This window comes from Falco punctatus (genome assembly GCF_963210335.1).
Source record: "Falco punctatus genome assembly, chromosome: 8".
NCBI lineage: Eukaryota > Metazoa > Chordata > Aves > Falconiformes > Falconidae > Falco > Falco punctatus.
Genome location: NC_137588.1, coordinates 53,770,516 through 53,786,226, shown reverse-complemented (window position 1 = coordinate 53,786,226; position 15,711 = coordinate 53,770,516). Strand labels below are relative to the sequence as shown.

General features: G+C 54.7%; 1 protein-coding gene across 4 annotated transcripts in view; it reads right to left on the bottom strand.

Annotated features, from left to right (window-relative positions):
• Positions 1-1,433: 1,433 nt before the first annotated feature.
• SH3PXD2B (SH3 and PX domains 2B) overlaps positions 1,434-15,711 on the bottom strand; it is an 84,805-nt gene continuing 70,527 nt past the window's right edge. For 3 of the 4 annotated variants that reach the window (XM_080398199.1, XM_080398200.1, XM_080398202.1), the window contains 7 exons: positions 13,741-13,875; positions 12,123-12,227; positions 9,985-10,102; positions 8,478-8,704; positions 7,870-7,919; positions 7,251-7,376; positions 1,434-6,235 (listed from right to left, as the gene is read on the bottom strand). In XM_080398199.1, the coding sequence (XP_080254325.1) occupies positions 4,739-6,235; positions 7,251-7,376; positions 7,870-7,919; positions 8,478-8,704; positions 9,985-10,102; positions 12,123-12,227; positions 13,741-13,875 (2,258 nt within the window). In that variant the 3' untranslated portion in view covers positions 1,434-4,738. The remainder of the gene's footprint in view (positions 6,236-7,250; positions 7,377-7,869; positions 7,920-8,477; positions 8,705-9,984; positions 10,103-12,122; positions 12,228-13,740; positions 13,876-15,711) is intronic. The other variant, XM_080398201.1, reaches the window with a different exon arrangement.

Here is a 15,711-nt window from a genome sequence, read left to right as displayed (position 1 = left end):
CCAGGCTAAAGCAAGGCAGCTGCCAGCCTGGTCCCGCTCCCATGGCAGCCTGGGGACCGTGCCGGCTGGGATGCAGACAGGCAGGAGAGCTTTTTCTGTTTTCTTTTCCCTTTTTTTTCTTTGTGTGTGTTGCGTGCTTTGTTTTGCAGCAATGCCTGGGTCTGTATTTCATGAGAGGCCAACAGAAGGCTTCTCTGACATCCTGAAGTGTGGCCTGCTGAAGCCAATCGCCCGTCAAGCAGCCTCAGATGTGGTTTGAAGGCGAGTGGAAGAGTTCATTCATAACTCTGCCCTGGCAAGACCACAGCCCTATATAGTTAAGTAAAACCCTCACAAGCCACAGGTGGAGAAGGAGCCCAACAGCGGCTATTTATGCCAAAATGCCTTTTTATAAACTCTGCTGCCCCACTTTATCCAGAGAGCTGATCCTTTGTCAGCTGCCAACAGACTAATGCTGCCGGCGTCAGGCCACAGAGCAACTTTGCACCACGCTTACTCAATGCTGGGGTGGTGACCTGCTCCAGCCGCTGCCAGCCCAAGCCCTGTGGAGAGCCTGGAGGACCACTGCCTGCACCCACGACCTGCGCTCACAGCCCCCCTGCTGCTCTCCTCCCCTCTGCCAGCCTGGGTGCCATCCTGCACGTACCAGCCCAAACGGAGCCTCCCATGGCCAAAGCCCAACTCGTTAGTGCTCTGCCAGCTCCGGCCATGGCACGGCCACACAAGTGCTGGTGATTTGGGCAGCAGCCGGCATTGCTCAGTGCCAGGAGCAGCGTGCCCACAAGGGCAGGGCATGGCACCGTGCTGGCTGCAAGGAGCTGCCGGAGATGGGACGGGCCCTGCATGGCCGGACTGGTGCAATACTCCAGGTTACGCACTCACCTGCTGCTGGGTGGCAACAGCAACACTCCCACATGGGGAGCACTGATTGAGCAGCAGCACCCCCAGCCACAGCGGCACAGGACCCCCCGCCCCATGCCCAAACAGCGCAGAGTCACCACACACGTGCCCTGACTTGAACTCTGCTCCTCCAGTGTGTCCAGGGTGGGGTACTCAAGAGACAAACTGGGGCACAGCAGCAATGGAGGAGCAGGGCTATTCGTGGCCAGGAACCCTAAGTCAAAAGTCTGAGCCTCGTGACTTGCCCCAGCCCTGTTGCAGGGGATGCTGCAGCCAGCAGCCCTTGCTGCAAGCCAGGCAACACTGCACCACCCTGTTCACCTCCCAGCAGACAAAAGTGCCCAAGGCCAGAGAAACGCTTCACTCACCTGAGGATAGCTCCTCCACGGCACGAGGGAGTGCAGCTCAGCGGGTCAGGGCTCCTTGCTGGTTCCATGCTGCAGTGACCAGCAGCGTGTGCCAGACCCCTGGGCAGAGGTGCCATGTACCAGGCAGGAGAGCAGCACCCCAGACATACATCAGCCAGACATGGGTTCACAAGGGTGCTTGAAACCAGTCAAGCAGTTTCTTTTTATTTCTTAAAAAAAAACAAAACCCCACCAAATAATAATAATTAAAAAAAAAAAAATCCACCCCCTAATGGTGAAAGTATAGATACGGCATTTACACAGCTACATCTATCTTCCGCTGACCACCCTTCCCACCCCCCACCCCCCCAGTAATGTAGATTTATACACACTTACATAATATAGTGAGACACGGACAAACAGATGGGCTTAGAGAGCCTGCGAGAAGGAGCAGGGCACAGTGGGTGCCTCCAGCCTGCCAGGGGTGTGCCGAGCTGCAGGACCTCCCCGACACCCGGCTCTTCTCCCCCAAGCCATGGCGATGCTCCCCCTCCCCTCGCTGCAAGCCCCAGCCTCAGGGCTGCACTAGTGATGGGCGAGGTGGGAGGCTGGTCTGGCTGATGGGGTGATGTGCCTCTGGGCAAGCTCAGGGTACCAAGCCTCCCGGCTGCCCTCCTCCACCTCACGAGGTAGTCGGGGATCTCAGCCGCGTTGAACGTGCGAGGTACAGAGAAGAGGTGCAGCCTGGCAGAGGGCATGAGCAGCTGCTGAACCGGGCAGACACGTCAGATGTGGGGGACAAAGCCCTGCCAGCCCAAATGGCTCTCAGCATCTTCCCGACAGGAGCCGCTGCCCAGCCCGCGGTCCCTTTGCAGACAAAAGTGTTGTAGGAAGGGGTAAGGCTGCAGAGGTTGGCATCCTAATGAGGGTGACACCACCCCCCCACCACCCCCCCAACTTGGGCACTCACCCTACCTTCTTGGAAGCTCTTTGGGAACAAGGGAGTGATCCTGTCACACGCTCAATGAGTCAAATACAGTACTTGTGTCAGCAAAACGAAGCACTACCAGTTCTGAGGTTCAGTCTGGGAGGAAAGCAGAAATAGCCCTCATTTAGCACGGAGGCCACAGAAATAGCGTTGTCCCCTCTGAGGAAAGCCAGGGGCAGCGAGGTCTCTGCGACAGAGAAAGGAGAGAGACTTCTGAGATTAAAAGGCCATTCAGCAAAGTGAGAGCAGGACACAGTGCCATGGGGAAAGGTCACACAGCCCTTCCACCTGCTGTGCGAAACTGCCAGTGGATGGGGGACACAGGGCCAGCCCCCTCCCCAGATATAGAGAGGGTTGGATGTGGCTGCTGGGCAGCTCTGGCTTAACTCATCCTGTCCTCATTCCTTTCCAAAGAAAAAGGGATTTACTGGAGCAAGAGATACACAAAGACAAGGCAGCATTGTTCCCCCAACCCACCCTGCAGCTCTCCCGGGAGCACATCAACACCTTGCAATGTGCCACACAAGGAGCTTTGTTACTGGAGTGTGTGGCAGAAGTATTGCTTATTGCCAGCCCAGGTGAGTCAGCCTGATCAGAGGCTGATGTGCCACCAGAGAAAACTGTAGGTGGGAGGGTGAGGAATCAGCCAGAGACTGGGGTGCATGAATTCCCATGGCTAAAAATGAACCTTGGGGCTTCTGGATATGAGGCTGGAGTGGGATGCTCAGGACTTCTCTATCAGATCAAACCAGGGCTGGGACAAACTGCCCCATCACCCTCCCAGAATGACCCTGGCCTGAAGCACCACCATTTTCATTCTGTTTACAGACAAGAGAGATCTTCAATTCCACGTTTCCAGAGTAGAAGACATGGGACACAGAGGGAAGCGAGCATCTAGGGGGAGTGGAGAACACTCCTTCAATTCTGCCAGCCCCAAATTAGAGGGAAAACTATACTAGTTTTCAGCAGCAAAACAATGTGGCTGCGGAGCTGTGGCTGCAGCACTTGCACTTGCAATTAAGACTAGAAAGGGCAACAGGGCTTGGTCAACAAGAAACCCACAGAAGTGCTGGATTTAAACTCTTCTGGAGAGAGAAACGTGGCCCTGAATCTGCAAGCAGTCAAGTATAGAAGGGAAGAAAGCAGCACTGGGGAATGACAGCTCATCCACATTCAACCTCCTGCTTGGATAAGAAACACCGTAGGCAAGATTAGGTTTGGCAGGCAGGAATGTCAGCACGGAAAAACCCCAGGCTCTGCTTGATCTGAAGGCCCCCAAACAGCCCACCAGGCAGGATGAAATGAAAGTACCAGGAAGACAGGCAGATGGGGTGACAAAGAAGGCGGGGAGCCCCTGAGCACCAGACATGCCTCACAACTGGTTGTGATGAGGAGCTGAACTCCCACATTCTGGATTGCACTTGATAATATCAGCACCTACGGAAGGACCCACCTCCTGGCTGCTGCCCGCCAGCCTGGGGAAGCTCAGTGGGTCACAGGGACGGGTGGTCCCCTATTAGTCCAACAGGCAGGGCAGTCTGTGTGGGAAGGAAAGCAAAGCATTCTTTCCAGGGCTTTGGGGGTCATTTTGGCCCTCTGTGCCTTGCATAGTATTCTTCAGCTACCGAAGCAAAACACCTCTTGTTTGGCTGCAATACTGCGAGGGAGAAGCCTGCATAGCGTCCTGGATCAGCACAGAGAGGACCTGTTATATATCTGTGTGTATGTATCTCTTTTTCCGTATTTGTTTTTTTCCCACCAGGAGGATTCTGAAGTTAACACTTGTCGTTGTAGAACAGGGAAGGACCAAGGGGCAGTCCCGCAGCGTGCACGGTGGGGAGCAAGGATTGCCCTTAACAGGAGCGCAATGCCTGTGCCTGCACATGCACACAGAGCTACAGGGACCCCGCTCTCAGCAAGCATTCCTTCTTTTGGCCACATTCCCTATGCCTCTGCTACACCCCTGGAGTCAGCAATGTCACCTACAACACTTGACAGTGACCCTGGGCCTCAGGCAAAGGCAAATCCTTTCCTGCAGCCAGATTTCCTTCATTAGTACCATGCCACTCGTCACTTCCCTGGCTACTGCGGTATTTCTTTTTAATCCTCCATACAGGTGGCAATAATGGCTATCAAGGTCCATCTCCCCAGCACGGAGAACCACGGTACCTGTCCTGTGCCACAAAGCTTGGCCAGAGCAGCTCTGGCTGCATGGCTGGGCTGCCCGTGCGGCCACAGGAGCAAAGTGCTCGGGGTGGGGGACGGGGACGTGGGGAGGAGGGTGGGTGGGAGCACATGGGTGTGGAGGGGAGGCTGAGCTGCTTCCCCCACGCTGCTGCCAATGGGCACCAGCTGGGATGCATGGGATCTCAATTACTATCTTCTCTTTTTTTTTTTTTTTTTTTTTTTAAAGCCAGCCTCACAGAAAACTATAAATTAATCTGCTAATTAAATACTCAGGTGAGAGACCAGGGAACCTCTGGCTGTGCAAGCAGAGGAGCGGCTATGGCTTCTTTCGTAGGTAATTGGAAGGGATCCAGCCCTCCCAGCATGGCCCCCCAGTCAGGACCTTGCAAAACCACCAGCCACTGCTGTTCTTCTCGCGAACTTCAAACAAAGTTCCTTCTTTAAAACTGTTGGTCTCCTCATCGCCTTCAAAATCTGCCACTGCCACATAGAGAGCTTCCCTGGTGATGTCCGGACTGGAGATGGGGGCTGAGGTCCTCTCCTTGGCTTCCCCTCTCTCCGCTGCCTTGGATATGGCCTTTGGGCTTACGCTGCTCTTCACTTTGGCTTCGTCTTGGATGGAGGCAGGGAGGAAGGGCTTGGCTTTCGGGGGAACCAGCATGGGCCTCCCTGGCACTGGGGATGACCTGATTTCAGGTGCTTCCCGTGCCGGGGCCCTCAGCTCCGCCGCTGGGACAGAGGCAGGACCCCCTGTTTTCTTGGGGGGTGGTGGTCTGCGAGGTGGCACGACAGGGCGCTGCGGCGGGGGCTCCCTGCCACCCGGCGTGTTTGCTGGGCCTGGGGGAGATTTGGGCAGTGCCTCTTTTGTGGCGTGACCATCCAGCTTGGGCAGGGGTTTGCTTTCCATGCTCGGTCGCTCCTGAAACCTTCCAGAAGCCTCCGAAGAGACCACGGCGTTACTGATGGAGCTTTCGCCAGCAGCAGTGTCCTGCTCGGAGGGCTTCTCTGGGCACTTTGCCGGTCTCAGCTTGCTCCGCAGGCTGCAAATGTCCAGTTTATCGTCAGCTGGAGGTGGGTCAGTGCGGGGGGATGCAGCAGGTTTTGGCCTGATTTGAGGTCTTGACTTCAAGAACAGATTCTGGGCAATGGGCTCAGGCTTGTCCTCCATGGGCTCAGCTTTTGGCTTAGTTGGCTTGACAATGGGTCGGAGGTTTGGCTTCTTCACCTCCTTGGCCGACACCTTATGTCCACATTCCAGTCCCATTTCGTTTTTCAGCTGGAAGAGTTTGCCCTTCTCTGGTTTGAGCTCTGGCTTCTTGCTGTCCTTTGGGGCTGCTGACTGCTTAGGTGGGATCATGGGCAAAATCATCCCTGGGGGCTTGGGGGGAGGCCTCTGCCTCTCCAGTAACTCGCCTTCCGATTTAATGATGGATTCCTTCCTGGGTGGCAGGCTGGGCTTCTCCTCTGTGTCACGGTCCGAGATCTCCTCATAGCCACCGGTGAAGGCTAGGTCCCTGCTCTCAGGAGCCTCCTTCCCCTTCCAGTCCTTGGCCCACTTCCCACCACAGTCTGTGCCGTTTGGAGGAGCCTCCGGCAAAGGACGGCACGGTCCTGTTGCTTCCTCGTTGGCACTGCCATCAGCTGTGGTGTCGCTGAGCCGGAGCTGAGCCATTTCGTTTGGTAGTGGAGCCAGGAAATTCGGCCTGGATGCGTTGCTGGTTTTCTTGTACTTATCGATGAAGGTGGCGGGGGCCCAGCCCTCCTTCTCCTCGATCTGAATGTACCACCAGCCACTCAGGTTCTTCTCAATAACCTGCCAAGGGGAATGAAAAACTCAGACTTCCATGCAGAAGCCCTCTCTGCACAAACGGGGATGATGGGTGTCTCTGAAATGATGTCAGGGTGGCATGTGCCCTCAGTGCCTCTCCATCCAAAAGCTAAAAGTAATGACAGGACTTGTATCCTAATGGAGGAGAACATGGGAACGACCTCTGCCAGGGAAGGGGACCTGTGCGTCACGGTACTAAGGAACAACATAGCCACATCAAGGAGCTGTGGCTGCACTGTCACCGTCCCACCCCAGAGGCAGGGCAGGGATGCTGGGTACCGGGATGCCAGCTGGGTACCAGGATGTCGGGTACCGGGATGCCGGCCTGGTACCGGATTGCCGGGTACCGGGATGCTGGGTACCGGGATGCCGGGTACCGGCCATGGCCACTGCGCGGCACTGTTGGAGCGAGCAACCCGCAGCGACACCGCACAGAGCAGCCACCGCCAGCTGTGCGTGCTCCAGAGGTGGGGCTGGGACCTGGGAGGCACTGACTGGGGCAGCCATACAGAAAAAGTCCTCTTGGCGAGGCACAGCTTATATTTGGAAAAGCAAAATAACATTTGCAAGAGGGATCTTGCCAGCAAAGCGGGTGTGCCAGGAAAGCAATTCTGGAAGGGCTTTTAACTTCACACCTGGCCTAACTAAAAAAAAAGCCACCATCTCTACCCTGATTTGTGATGTGGGTTTAATTTCCATTAGCTCAGACAACACAGCACCCATGTGCTTGGGGTACAGGAGGCCACCAAGAGCACCATGGACTCCAAAGTCTCATGAGCTCGTACAGGTTTCTCTCCCGTGCTAGGCGAGCCCTGGGCTGTTAACAGTCCACGGAGGCAATCATATGCCCCACCATGCCTGGTTTCCACCCAGAACACTGTGGTGAGCATATTCTCCCTGCCTGGAAAGCAAGCTCCTGCCTGAAACAGGTCCCAGGGCAATGGGAGTCAGGAGTGCTGTCCTGACGTGAAGATGGGAGAAGGGAAGATGACAGTCTCACCTCTACTTTCATTCCTGCCTGGAAGCTGATGCCGTCAGGGATGGTGGTCTGGAAGTCAGCAATGGTGTAATATTCCTCTTCCACTTGAGGAGGGACAGGAGGTTTAGGCAGGTTCAAACCACGTGGCTATGACAAGAAAAAAGAAAACCCATCAGCGTGTTTCTACAGCAGGTGTGACACAACATCCACACAGCCCACTAGCCTGCAGAGACACAAGCCAGCACAGCCAGACCAGAGAGATCAGCTGTGCCCATGGAGCATCCTCACCAACACGAACCAGCAAGCCATTTCCAGGCTGAGCAGAAAACTGCTCAGTGCCAGAGCTCTCACTGACAGCAGGGTCACCCTCCCCAGAGGGACGAAGCCAGTCTGCAGCCTCCCACTGGCAACTCAGCCTTGCAGGACAGACTAGCCAAAAGTTCATTTAAAGACCACACGCAAAGACAGGAGTCTTAAGTCAGCAGGGAGGCAGCATGCGTACTCCAGCCTTGACCAAGAGCAGAGCCCACGGTACAGGGGCAAGATCCCAGGCAAAGAATAACCAGTAACCAGAGCTCCTTCCAGTGCTTCTCTCCGACTCCCTTGCCACTGCTGGTCTCCTACATCAGCTGGCACTTACTATGGTGAGATCTCGGCGAGGTGGGGGTCTCTGCCTCATCTTTGGTGACTCTGTGGAGGAAGAATTTCAGATACTGTTGAGTTTCTGGCTTTTGGTTTCACGTGTGTTCACAAAAGGCAAGTAGCAGAGAAAACAGAAAGGCAAAGACCGAACCTGACCCAAGGGGCAAGGAAGCTGAAGGAAGAACCTGTCTGCCTGGTACCCTGAGTAGCATGGCTCACTCAGGTTTCAAGGACATTCCACTAGAAGAGGAACCATCTTTGCACCATTTGTTTTTTGCACTTTGACCATGTGAGACTGCTTTTTTATTGCAGACCTAACCCAGAAGACCTGGCCTGCAGAGGGATTAAAATGCCCCAGCTTCTGAGAGGAGAGCATCTCCAGCTGAACCTGCAGTCTGGGAGGGGATCCCCATCACATTGCTGATCCTCAGCAGGTCCCTGGGCAGCACTGTGCCCGTGCAATGCCACCTCCACGCCTTGCTGCAGAACTCACAGCACCTGCAAGCCTTCTGCCTCCCTCACACCCCATTACATCACCCAAAAGCCTGCAGGAAAGGCTGCGCTTATCCCCCAGCCACCACCAGCCTCTTCCCGACCAGCACTTACTGCGTCGGATATCAGCATTGGGCAGGGGACGACTGTCAAATCTCCCATCCCTTTGGCCAGTGAGTCCATCCTTCTCTCGGCTTGCCAGGACCTGCTGCCGGGAGATGCCATCCAGATCCAAGGCACATGAATGAGCGGAGGAGCCTGACCCCAGCTTCTGTGAGAACATCTCTCCATTCCCCTTTTTGAGGTAGGAGGCAGGGGCCCAGCCTTCTTGGCCCTGGTACCTGCAGTGGTAACAACGGCAGCGTCACTGCACAGAGCCCTGATGCTGCACCGGGGCTGCGAGCTCTTCCTGGGGGAGCAACCCACTGCACTCGAGTGGTGTTGAGCCCTCAGACCTGGAGCCAGAGCTCCAGACACATGCTGACCAAAGGTACCGTGTGATCTGGGCAAAAAGAGCTTGCCAGGTGTCATGCTCCGTGGCACACAGGCACCTAGAGAGCTCCAGCCATGACTAACACTCCCATGCAAGCTGGCTGCAGCCAGTGGACCAAGGGCTGGGAACAGCACAAAGCCCCATTTCCTTTGTGCCTCGGCAGTGGCACCGGTTCAGGAATAAAACACACTGACAGGGAAAGCAGAAGGGAAAACGTGAGGGCTGCTGCTAGGATCGATGTACCTGGTCTTTGGAGAAAGCACAAGCCCTCCGCCTGCGTGCCAGCAGCCTGGATCCCTTCCTTGCTCTAAATTTGCACTGTTTAGGAGAGAAACCAGCCCCGTGATCCGATTGAAAAACCACATCTGCAGAGTTTCCCTGCCATGCTGGAGGGTCCCGTGCCAGTGTCAGAGACTCTCCCCCACTGGCTGGGCTGCAGCCACTGTGCTCAGATGGCACCGGCTACTGAGCTTGTAATTGCCTTTAGAGTTCTTGTGGCAGCTCTCCTCCACTTGAAAAGTCAATGGATGTTTTTCTGGGGCTTTGCTGCTGCCAAGACCACAGGTTCAATGTAAGGTTAAGAAAACTGCAGCATGTGCTCCCACCCTGCTCAAGTCCGGCCATTTGCTAGACCACAGAAAAGAGAAAATGAGCTTCCAGCAGAAAACAAGTATCAGCTCAGGATGACCTGGAGTCTTTGGCACACCCTGCACACAGCAGACCTGGCCCGGACAATGGCTCTTCTCTGCAGGAGCCTCCTAACACAGCCAGAGGATCCAGCCGGCCTCTGGGACACTTGCTGGTTTTCCTATCAGCAGCACAACGTAACACTAATGCTCTCATACTGGTTCCTTTGCACTGCTGGGGCATGTGATGCCATGACGCAGTCCACCTCCCCACACAGGAAATCGGGGGATTTTAAAGATGTTCAACCACAGCTACGCTTGGCTGAAGCCCTGAGTGTCCCCTAGCCTTGGTTTGACGGGACGGAGAGAGACGAGTTCTGGTAATCTGCCGTTCCCAGTACCCTAGACTTGCCTTCGGACTGTACATCCCATGCACATTGGGTCTCTGCTTTGCACAGCCCCCAGCTGCATGTCGGGGAAGAGCAAGAGGTAGGGACAGTACCTGATTTTCCACCAGCCCTCCAGGTTCTTCTGGATCACCTCCACCACAGCCCCTTTGTCCAGGTTCATTTCATCCTGGTCTCGTGCAGTATATGGGTAAATAACAGTGTACTTCTCCTCTGTCGGAAAGAAAGTGCAGTTTCACAGAGATACTGTTTTATGGAAACCTGGACTCGGTTGAACAATAGCTAAGTGCTTTATACAAATGATAGTTCTTGTAATATAGGTGCAAACACACAGAGATACACAACCATTCAGAAGAGAAATGCCAGTGAAATGTATTTCAAAACAAACGCAGCTGCATTTTGAAATGTAAACTTTGGTGAGCTAGTTGGCTGAAGGAGAAGTTGTCTAAACCAGTTCCTCATCTCCCTTAGGACCAGAGACTATCTGTTGTATGACAGCTCTCCTTTCACCCGCTCTCCACAGAAGCTCTTTGATGGATCCTTTTCAGTTCAAATTTCTTTCTCAGAGCCTCTGAAGAACTGTCCTCTATACAGGGAGACAAATCCCACAGGCAGTCAGGGAGTAACCCCACACATACAGACGTGCTCTCACGCACAGCTGAGTCCCTCCAAGACACTGGTCAAAACCACCTGGTGAGCCTGGAGAAGAGTCTGACGTCCTGTCCACTAGACCAAATGATTGTAAGCAGGGACATGGATGCTCTTCCCTTCAAGTGGAAGGGAAACATCCTAACAGCCATGCGGACAACATGTTGGACAAAACAGATCCATCCATCCACCCCTCTACCTCACCTTGTCCTGTCTCCTCTGGAAGAAATCCAGGAAAGCAATTGCCCGTGCTTAAGCAGTGCCACAGTAAGGTGAAAGCCATTTTAGGAAAAATCTATGTCCAGACCCCACACCTCTGGACATTCACACATCCCTACCACGCAGGTTTCCTGGATTTATCTTCTTGGAGGAGCACAGCCCCTCAAGGGCCCGATTTCCCACCCCCTTCATGCAAATGAGTCAAAGGAGAAAATGTCCTGTCACATCCAGCAAAACCAAGCTGGCTCTTCTCCTGCTGACCCCATCTGAGGCACCAACCCCAGGGCCATGGCTCGGGGGAGTTACTCTTACAGGAACTAAGGCAGCAGTTGCAAGAAGTCTGTATACATGTGTCAGGGGAAAGCAGAAACTCCAGCTTCTGTACCCAAAACAAGCCTCAAAAAGTAAGAAGGAACAGCTGACGAGAGGGAAGAGTGTGGAGGTGAGCGGCCCTAAGGGATGGTGAAGGAGCACGTATGGCACACACTGAGGCCTGACACAAGCACGGTTCACCACATGCAAAGCAGACATGCAGACAAGGCTCCAAGCACAAAACATGGGCAGCCAAACAAGTCTCTATGAAGTCCACCTTGACCCCATCCACTGGTGTATAAGTCCCCAAGAGTCCGACGGCGGCCAACGTGCCTGGGCAGAGACCAGTATCTCCATGGGACTGGGAAGAGCATGTTGGGGAAGCAGGAGAAGGACAAGAAAGGATGTAAGGAGGTGGCACTTCAGGTCCAAGAGGAGACAGGGCTGACACCAGCGAGGGGCACAGACTGTACTCACCTGAAGCCCTCCGGGGACCCTCCCTGGTCTGAGCCCCCCTCCCACCATCATCTCCCCAGAGGGGCCGAGCCAGCAACAGCACTGCTTTGAGCATACAGTGGTCAAAGGGAGGATGTGTCCTCCAGGGGTGCTTCAGATTTGCTCTAAGCAAAGGTTGCAACCTTGCATTTCTCGTAACGGGAACTCATGCGTGCTCTTTCATTTTGCACGGATTTAGAAAACACATGAATTGCCCTAGGACTTGAGCTTTGCTCCTCCTCCAGTGCAGGTAAAACAGCTGCCAGGGGCCTAAAGGAGGCACTGGGATGGCAGAACTGAGCATTCCCTGGAGGTGGCACCTTCAGCCCCTCTGTGGGGGAGCAGAAAGGCCAGCAGTTACACCGCCAGCTGCAGCGCTGGAGCAGGGCGCTGGGCAAGCAGGACCATTGCAGACAGACATGACTGAACAGCACGGGTGGGTTTGTCCTTCCCTGGGCTCGTGCCCTGCCTAACTCGGGGAGGGCTGTGCGGTCCTGCCAGCAGCTCAGTGCAGTCCAGCAGGAAGAAGCTGGGGCAGGTGTCTCCAGCAGCCTCTTACCTTCATCGGGCTGCATTGAGAACTCATCCTGGACGCCATCCTGAGCCTCCAGGCAGGTCGCTGGCACCCAGCCTTGCTCCTCTGACGTGCTCACAAACCACCAGCCTGAGAAAAAAAAAACCAGCAGGTGGCTCAGCCAAGGGCTTCCACCAGCCAAAACCTCCCTCCAAACCATAAATCTGGGGGGGGGGGGGTTCCCCTCCTTGCTGCCTAGAGAGGAAGCTGGGGTGACCCCAAAGCAACAAAGCCAAGCGCTATCTGAAAGGGAGCACAGACAGCAGCGCGGAGAATCACAGCTGAATGATACCTAAATGTACAGTTCCCCCTACATGAAAAACGGGAGAGGCTCTGAGAGCTGAACGGCTCCAGCCACCATGTTTGTTTTCCTTTTTCTATCCCTTCATAGTTCATTTTCCCTTGGTCTGGGCCAGGAAGCCCAGGCTAATTAGCAGAGATGAATACACTGTCTGCAAATCAATAGCTGACTCCTGCTGCGTTCTCGCCTTCTTTACATTTGTGGAAACAGCGAATTTTAAAAGCTAAGAGTAAATGCAGGATTAAAACATGAGCTCTCCCAGCGGAAAGCTAGCCAGCTCCATAGCGGCCACAAGCAATTCTGGGCCACCCTGGGTGTCCAATCAAAATAAATGCATGATCCTCAGTTATTAAAGCACAAGCTATTTCTGTCTTTGGGGGTGTGGGGAAATAAAGACATAGCATTATCCTCAGAACCTCACTGGAGAGCCATTTAGAAAGACAACTAGGTTGTCAGGGAGGGAATCAGCAGCTACCTGCATGGAAGGGAAAACCAGGGCTGACATTTGATAAATAAATTATTTGCCATAGCTTTTGAATTGGCTGTGCTAATAGGTTTCGCTTCCTTCGGGGTTGCTTTTACTCTCCTCATTCTCAAACATAGCCCCTGGTGCAACTAATCCTCTGAGGACCAGCTTTCCAGAATTTAAAAATCTATTTTCACTACTGGTCTTCAGCCCCCCAGCTAGGCAACTTAACTTCAGGGAATAAATTCTGCTTTTCAACAAACTGCAGAAGCTGGGCCCATGACATGACTCGATCCTTTGGCAAAGATTAAGAGCAAGTTTAAGTTCTGAAGCAAGTGAATATCTCGGCTGCCTGCTCTGCTCCACAGCCGGGTGCTTCATTGTGTTCGGATGCAGGAATCGTGAATGTACAATGGGGGCTTTCATGGGCACCATGAGAGTGTCCCTCTCTGTCAATAAAACAAGCTTGCCACCTCCGAAAAGCTTGGCTTTTGTCCTCGGGACCCACCAGCCAAGTTTTTCAGCATGAAGAAGCATAAAGTGAAGAGCGTAAAAGATGGACGGCGCCTGGCGCTCAGCACACGGGTAATCAGACCCTTCCTTTAGAGACAGTCCTGAAGTCTTGTCCACGCTCATACAGACAGCCTGCAGACTGACGCTGCTTCCTCCACATCCCACCTCAGCATAACATCCAAGGGCATCCCTGTGAGGTGCTTAGAGGTTGCTTTGCTTAAGGTCCTATTAGGAAAACACTGACAATACAGGATTGCTATTCCTGCCCTGCTCTGTAACGCAGAGTAGACCTGACGCCCTCTGCCAAGCCAAACTCTCGGTACCTGATTCGTTCTTCTCAATGATATCCACCAACTGGCCCACGCACAAGCTGATCTCGGAGCTCTCCTGCTTCTGGTAGTCCGCCACCACGACATACTGCTCCAGCACCAAGGGGTCGACCGACGCAGAGTCAGCTCCTGCACAGTGGGGACAAGAACCGACCCATGTGCCAGGGTCAGCACTAGGTCCCAAGAGCACGGGCCACCACTCCCAAGCACCTGCTGGCCTGCGAGCAGCTCCAGGACACCCTGGGGACCCCAGCGTGAGAGACGTGAGCCAGAGACTTGGGCAGAGTGAGGAGGAGAGAGACCGAACCAGCAGCCAGGTGAGATGGGTACAGCCAGGTGAGACCTTTCACTTGCTACCCACCTTCCTGCTCACAGAGCCATCCAAGCAACCCCACCACCACCGCAGATGCACACCTGGTCCCTGCTGTGGGGGAGCGAGGGGGCTCTCCTGTGCACTGCCGTCAGCTACCCCAAGGCACAGACCAGCTCAGGCAGCAACTCAATACACACAACCTGCAGCGGGTTTGCTGGTCCTGGCTGAAGAGCTTGGACACCCAGGTGGAGGGGTGTTTGCAGGACAGAGCAGCATCCCCCTGCCATCAGGGGGGTGCCCGCAGGTATTCCAGCCCCTCCTCGCAAGTCACCAGTGCCGTTTGTTCTCTCTGCTATTTGCTCCACTAACTCTGCTCCGCTCCTCCTGCTGGAGATCCCAATTTCACGTCAGAAAAGAAAAATATACCCCAAGGAGGAGCAGATGGGCAAGATACACGGACAGCAAAGGTCTCCTTTGGCCTGACACCCGGGGGAGGGCTGGGGTGGCCGGGCGCTGGTGGCACGGGGCTGGGCAGGCTGCAGGTGGCACTGCGGGCTAAGGCCAGGGGACAGCCGGGCATGTCACCAGCCCCTGCTCTGCCAGGGGACAGCGGCTGGGCACAGCACCGCAAGGCTGGCTTGTATTTTGCAGGCGCGTTTTCCTTCAGGAGAGTGCCCTGGATACAGATGCACGCCCTGCTTGGCGTGGCTTGCTATGGGGCACTGCGACAGGGGCTTCCACTCGCACCTGTCACTGCTTTAGGAACGCGGCCCCAGGCGCATCCCTGTACGCCCAGCAAAGTGACCCTCTTCCCGCACGTGCACAGGGGCTTGCTGCGTGCGGGGGAGACCGTGAAGTGAGCCAGGGCTTTGCAGGCTCACGCGAGCAAGCGCTGCGGGTACTCAGTGCTGAGCCCAGCTCGCTCAGCACCACCGAGCCGGGCGTTTGCCTGGGCTCAGCCTCCCATCACCAGCCGCAAGGCGTTCGGTTACCCCCAGCACCAGCAGCACTTGCTCATCTGCCTCCAAAAACATCCAAGAAGGAAAAAGGTGTCAGAAAATCCTGCCCATGCCTCCCCTCCGCCCCAGCCCTGGCTCTGACCCCCTGTCCAACTCTTTTCCTTGCAGCTTCACAACCTGTCAGATGAAGATGCAATTACATTACCCTGTTCTCCCCAGCTGCAGTAAGAATTAATTAGTATTTGCCAAGTGCTTTGGAAATAGGAGAGTGTTAATTACTATAGCATGAGTGATACAAAAGAATCACACCCCTGATCAGGAGCGTTAAGCCATATTTACAGGGGCTGTGCATGTACTCTGAGCAGGGAGCCTCAAGTTTTGGGCTGGGGCAGAAATCGCATCTGGCCCAGCCCTCCAGCTGCTACGACACGGCAGATACATGGGACAATTACCTCCCAGTCTCTCGAGGGTGTGAAACTACACAGAGAGTGGTAGTGCCTTGGGACAGTTAGGTGAAATGTGGCAAAAAAATTCAGACTGTTACCAGGAACAAGTTTCTATGGGCAAGTGCACCTACACCGCAAAAGGCTCCAGTGGCTCGCCCAACACGAGAGGTCTCAGCCTGACAAAACATCTTTCCTGTGGAGGATCCTATGGCAGGGCATAGGTTCCCTCAGAGGAAACCTAGGGTGG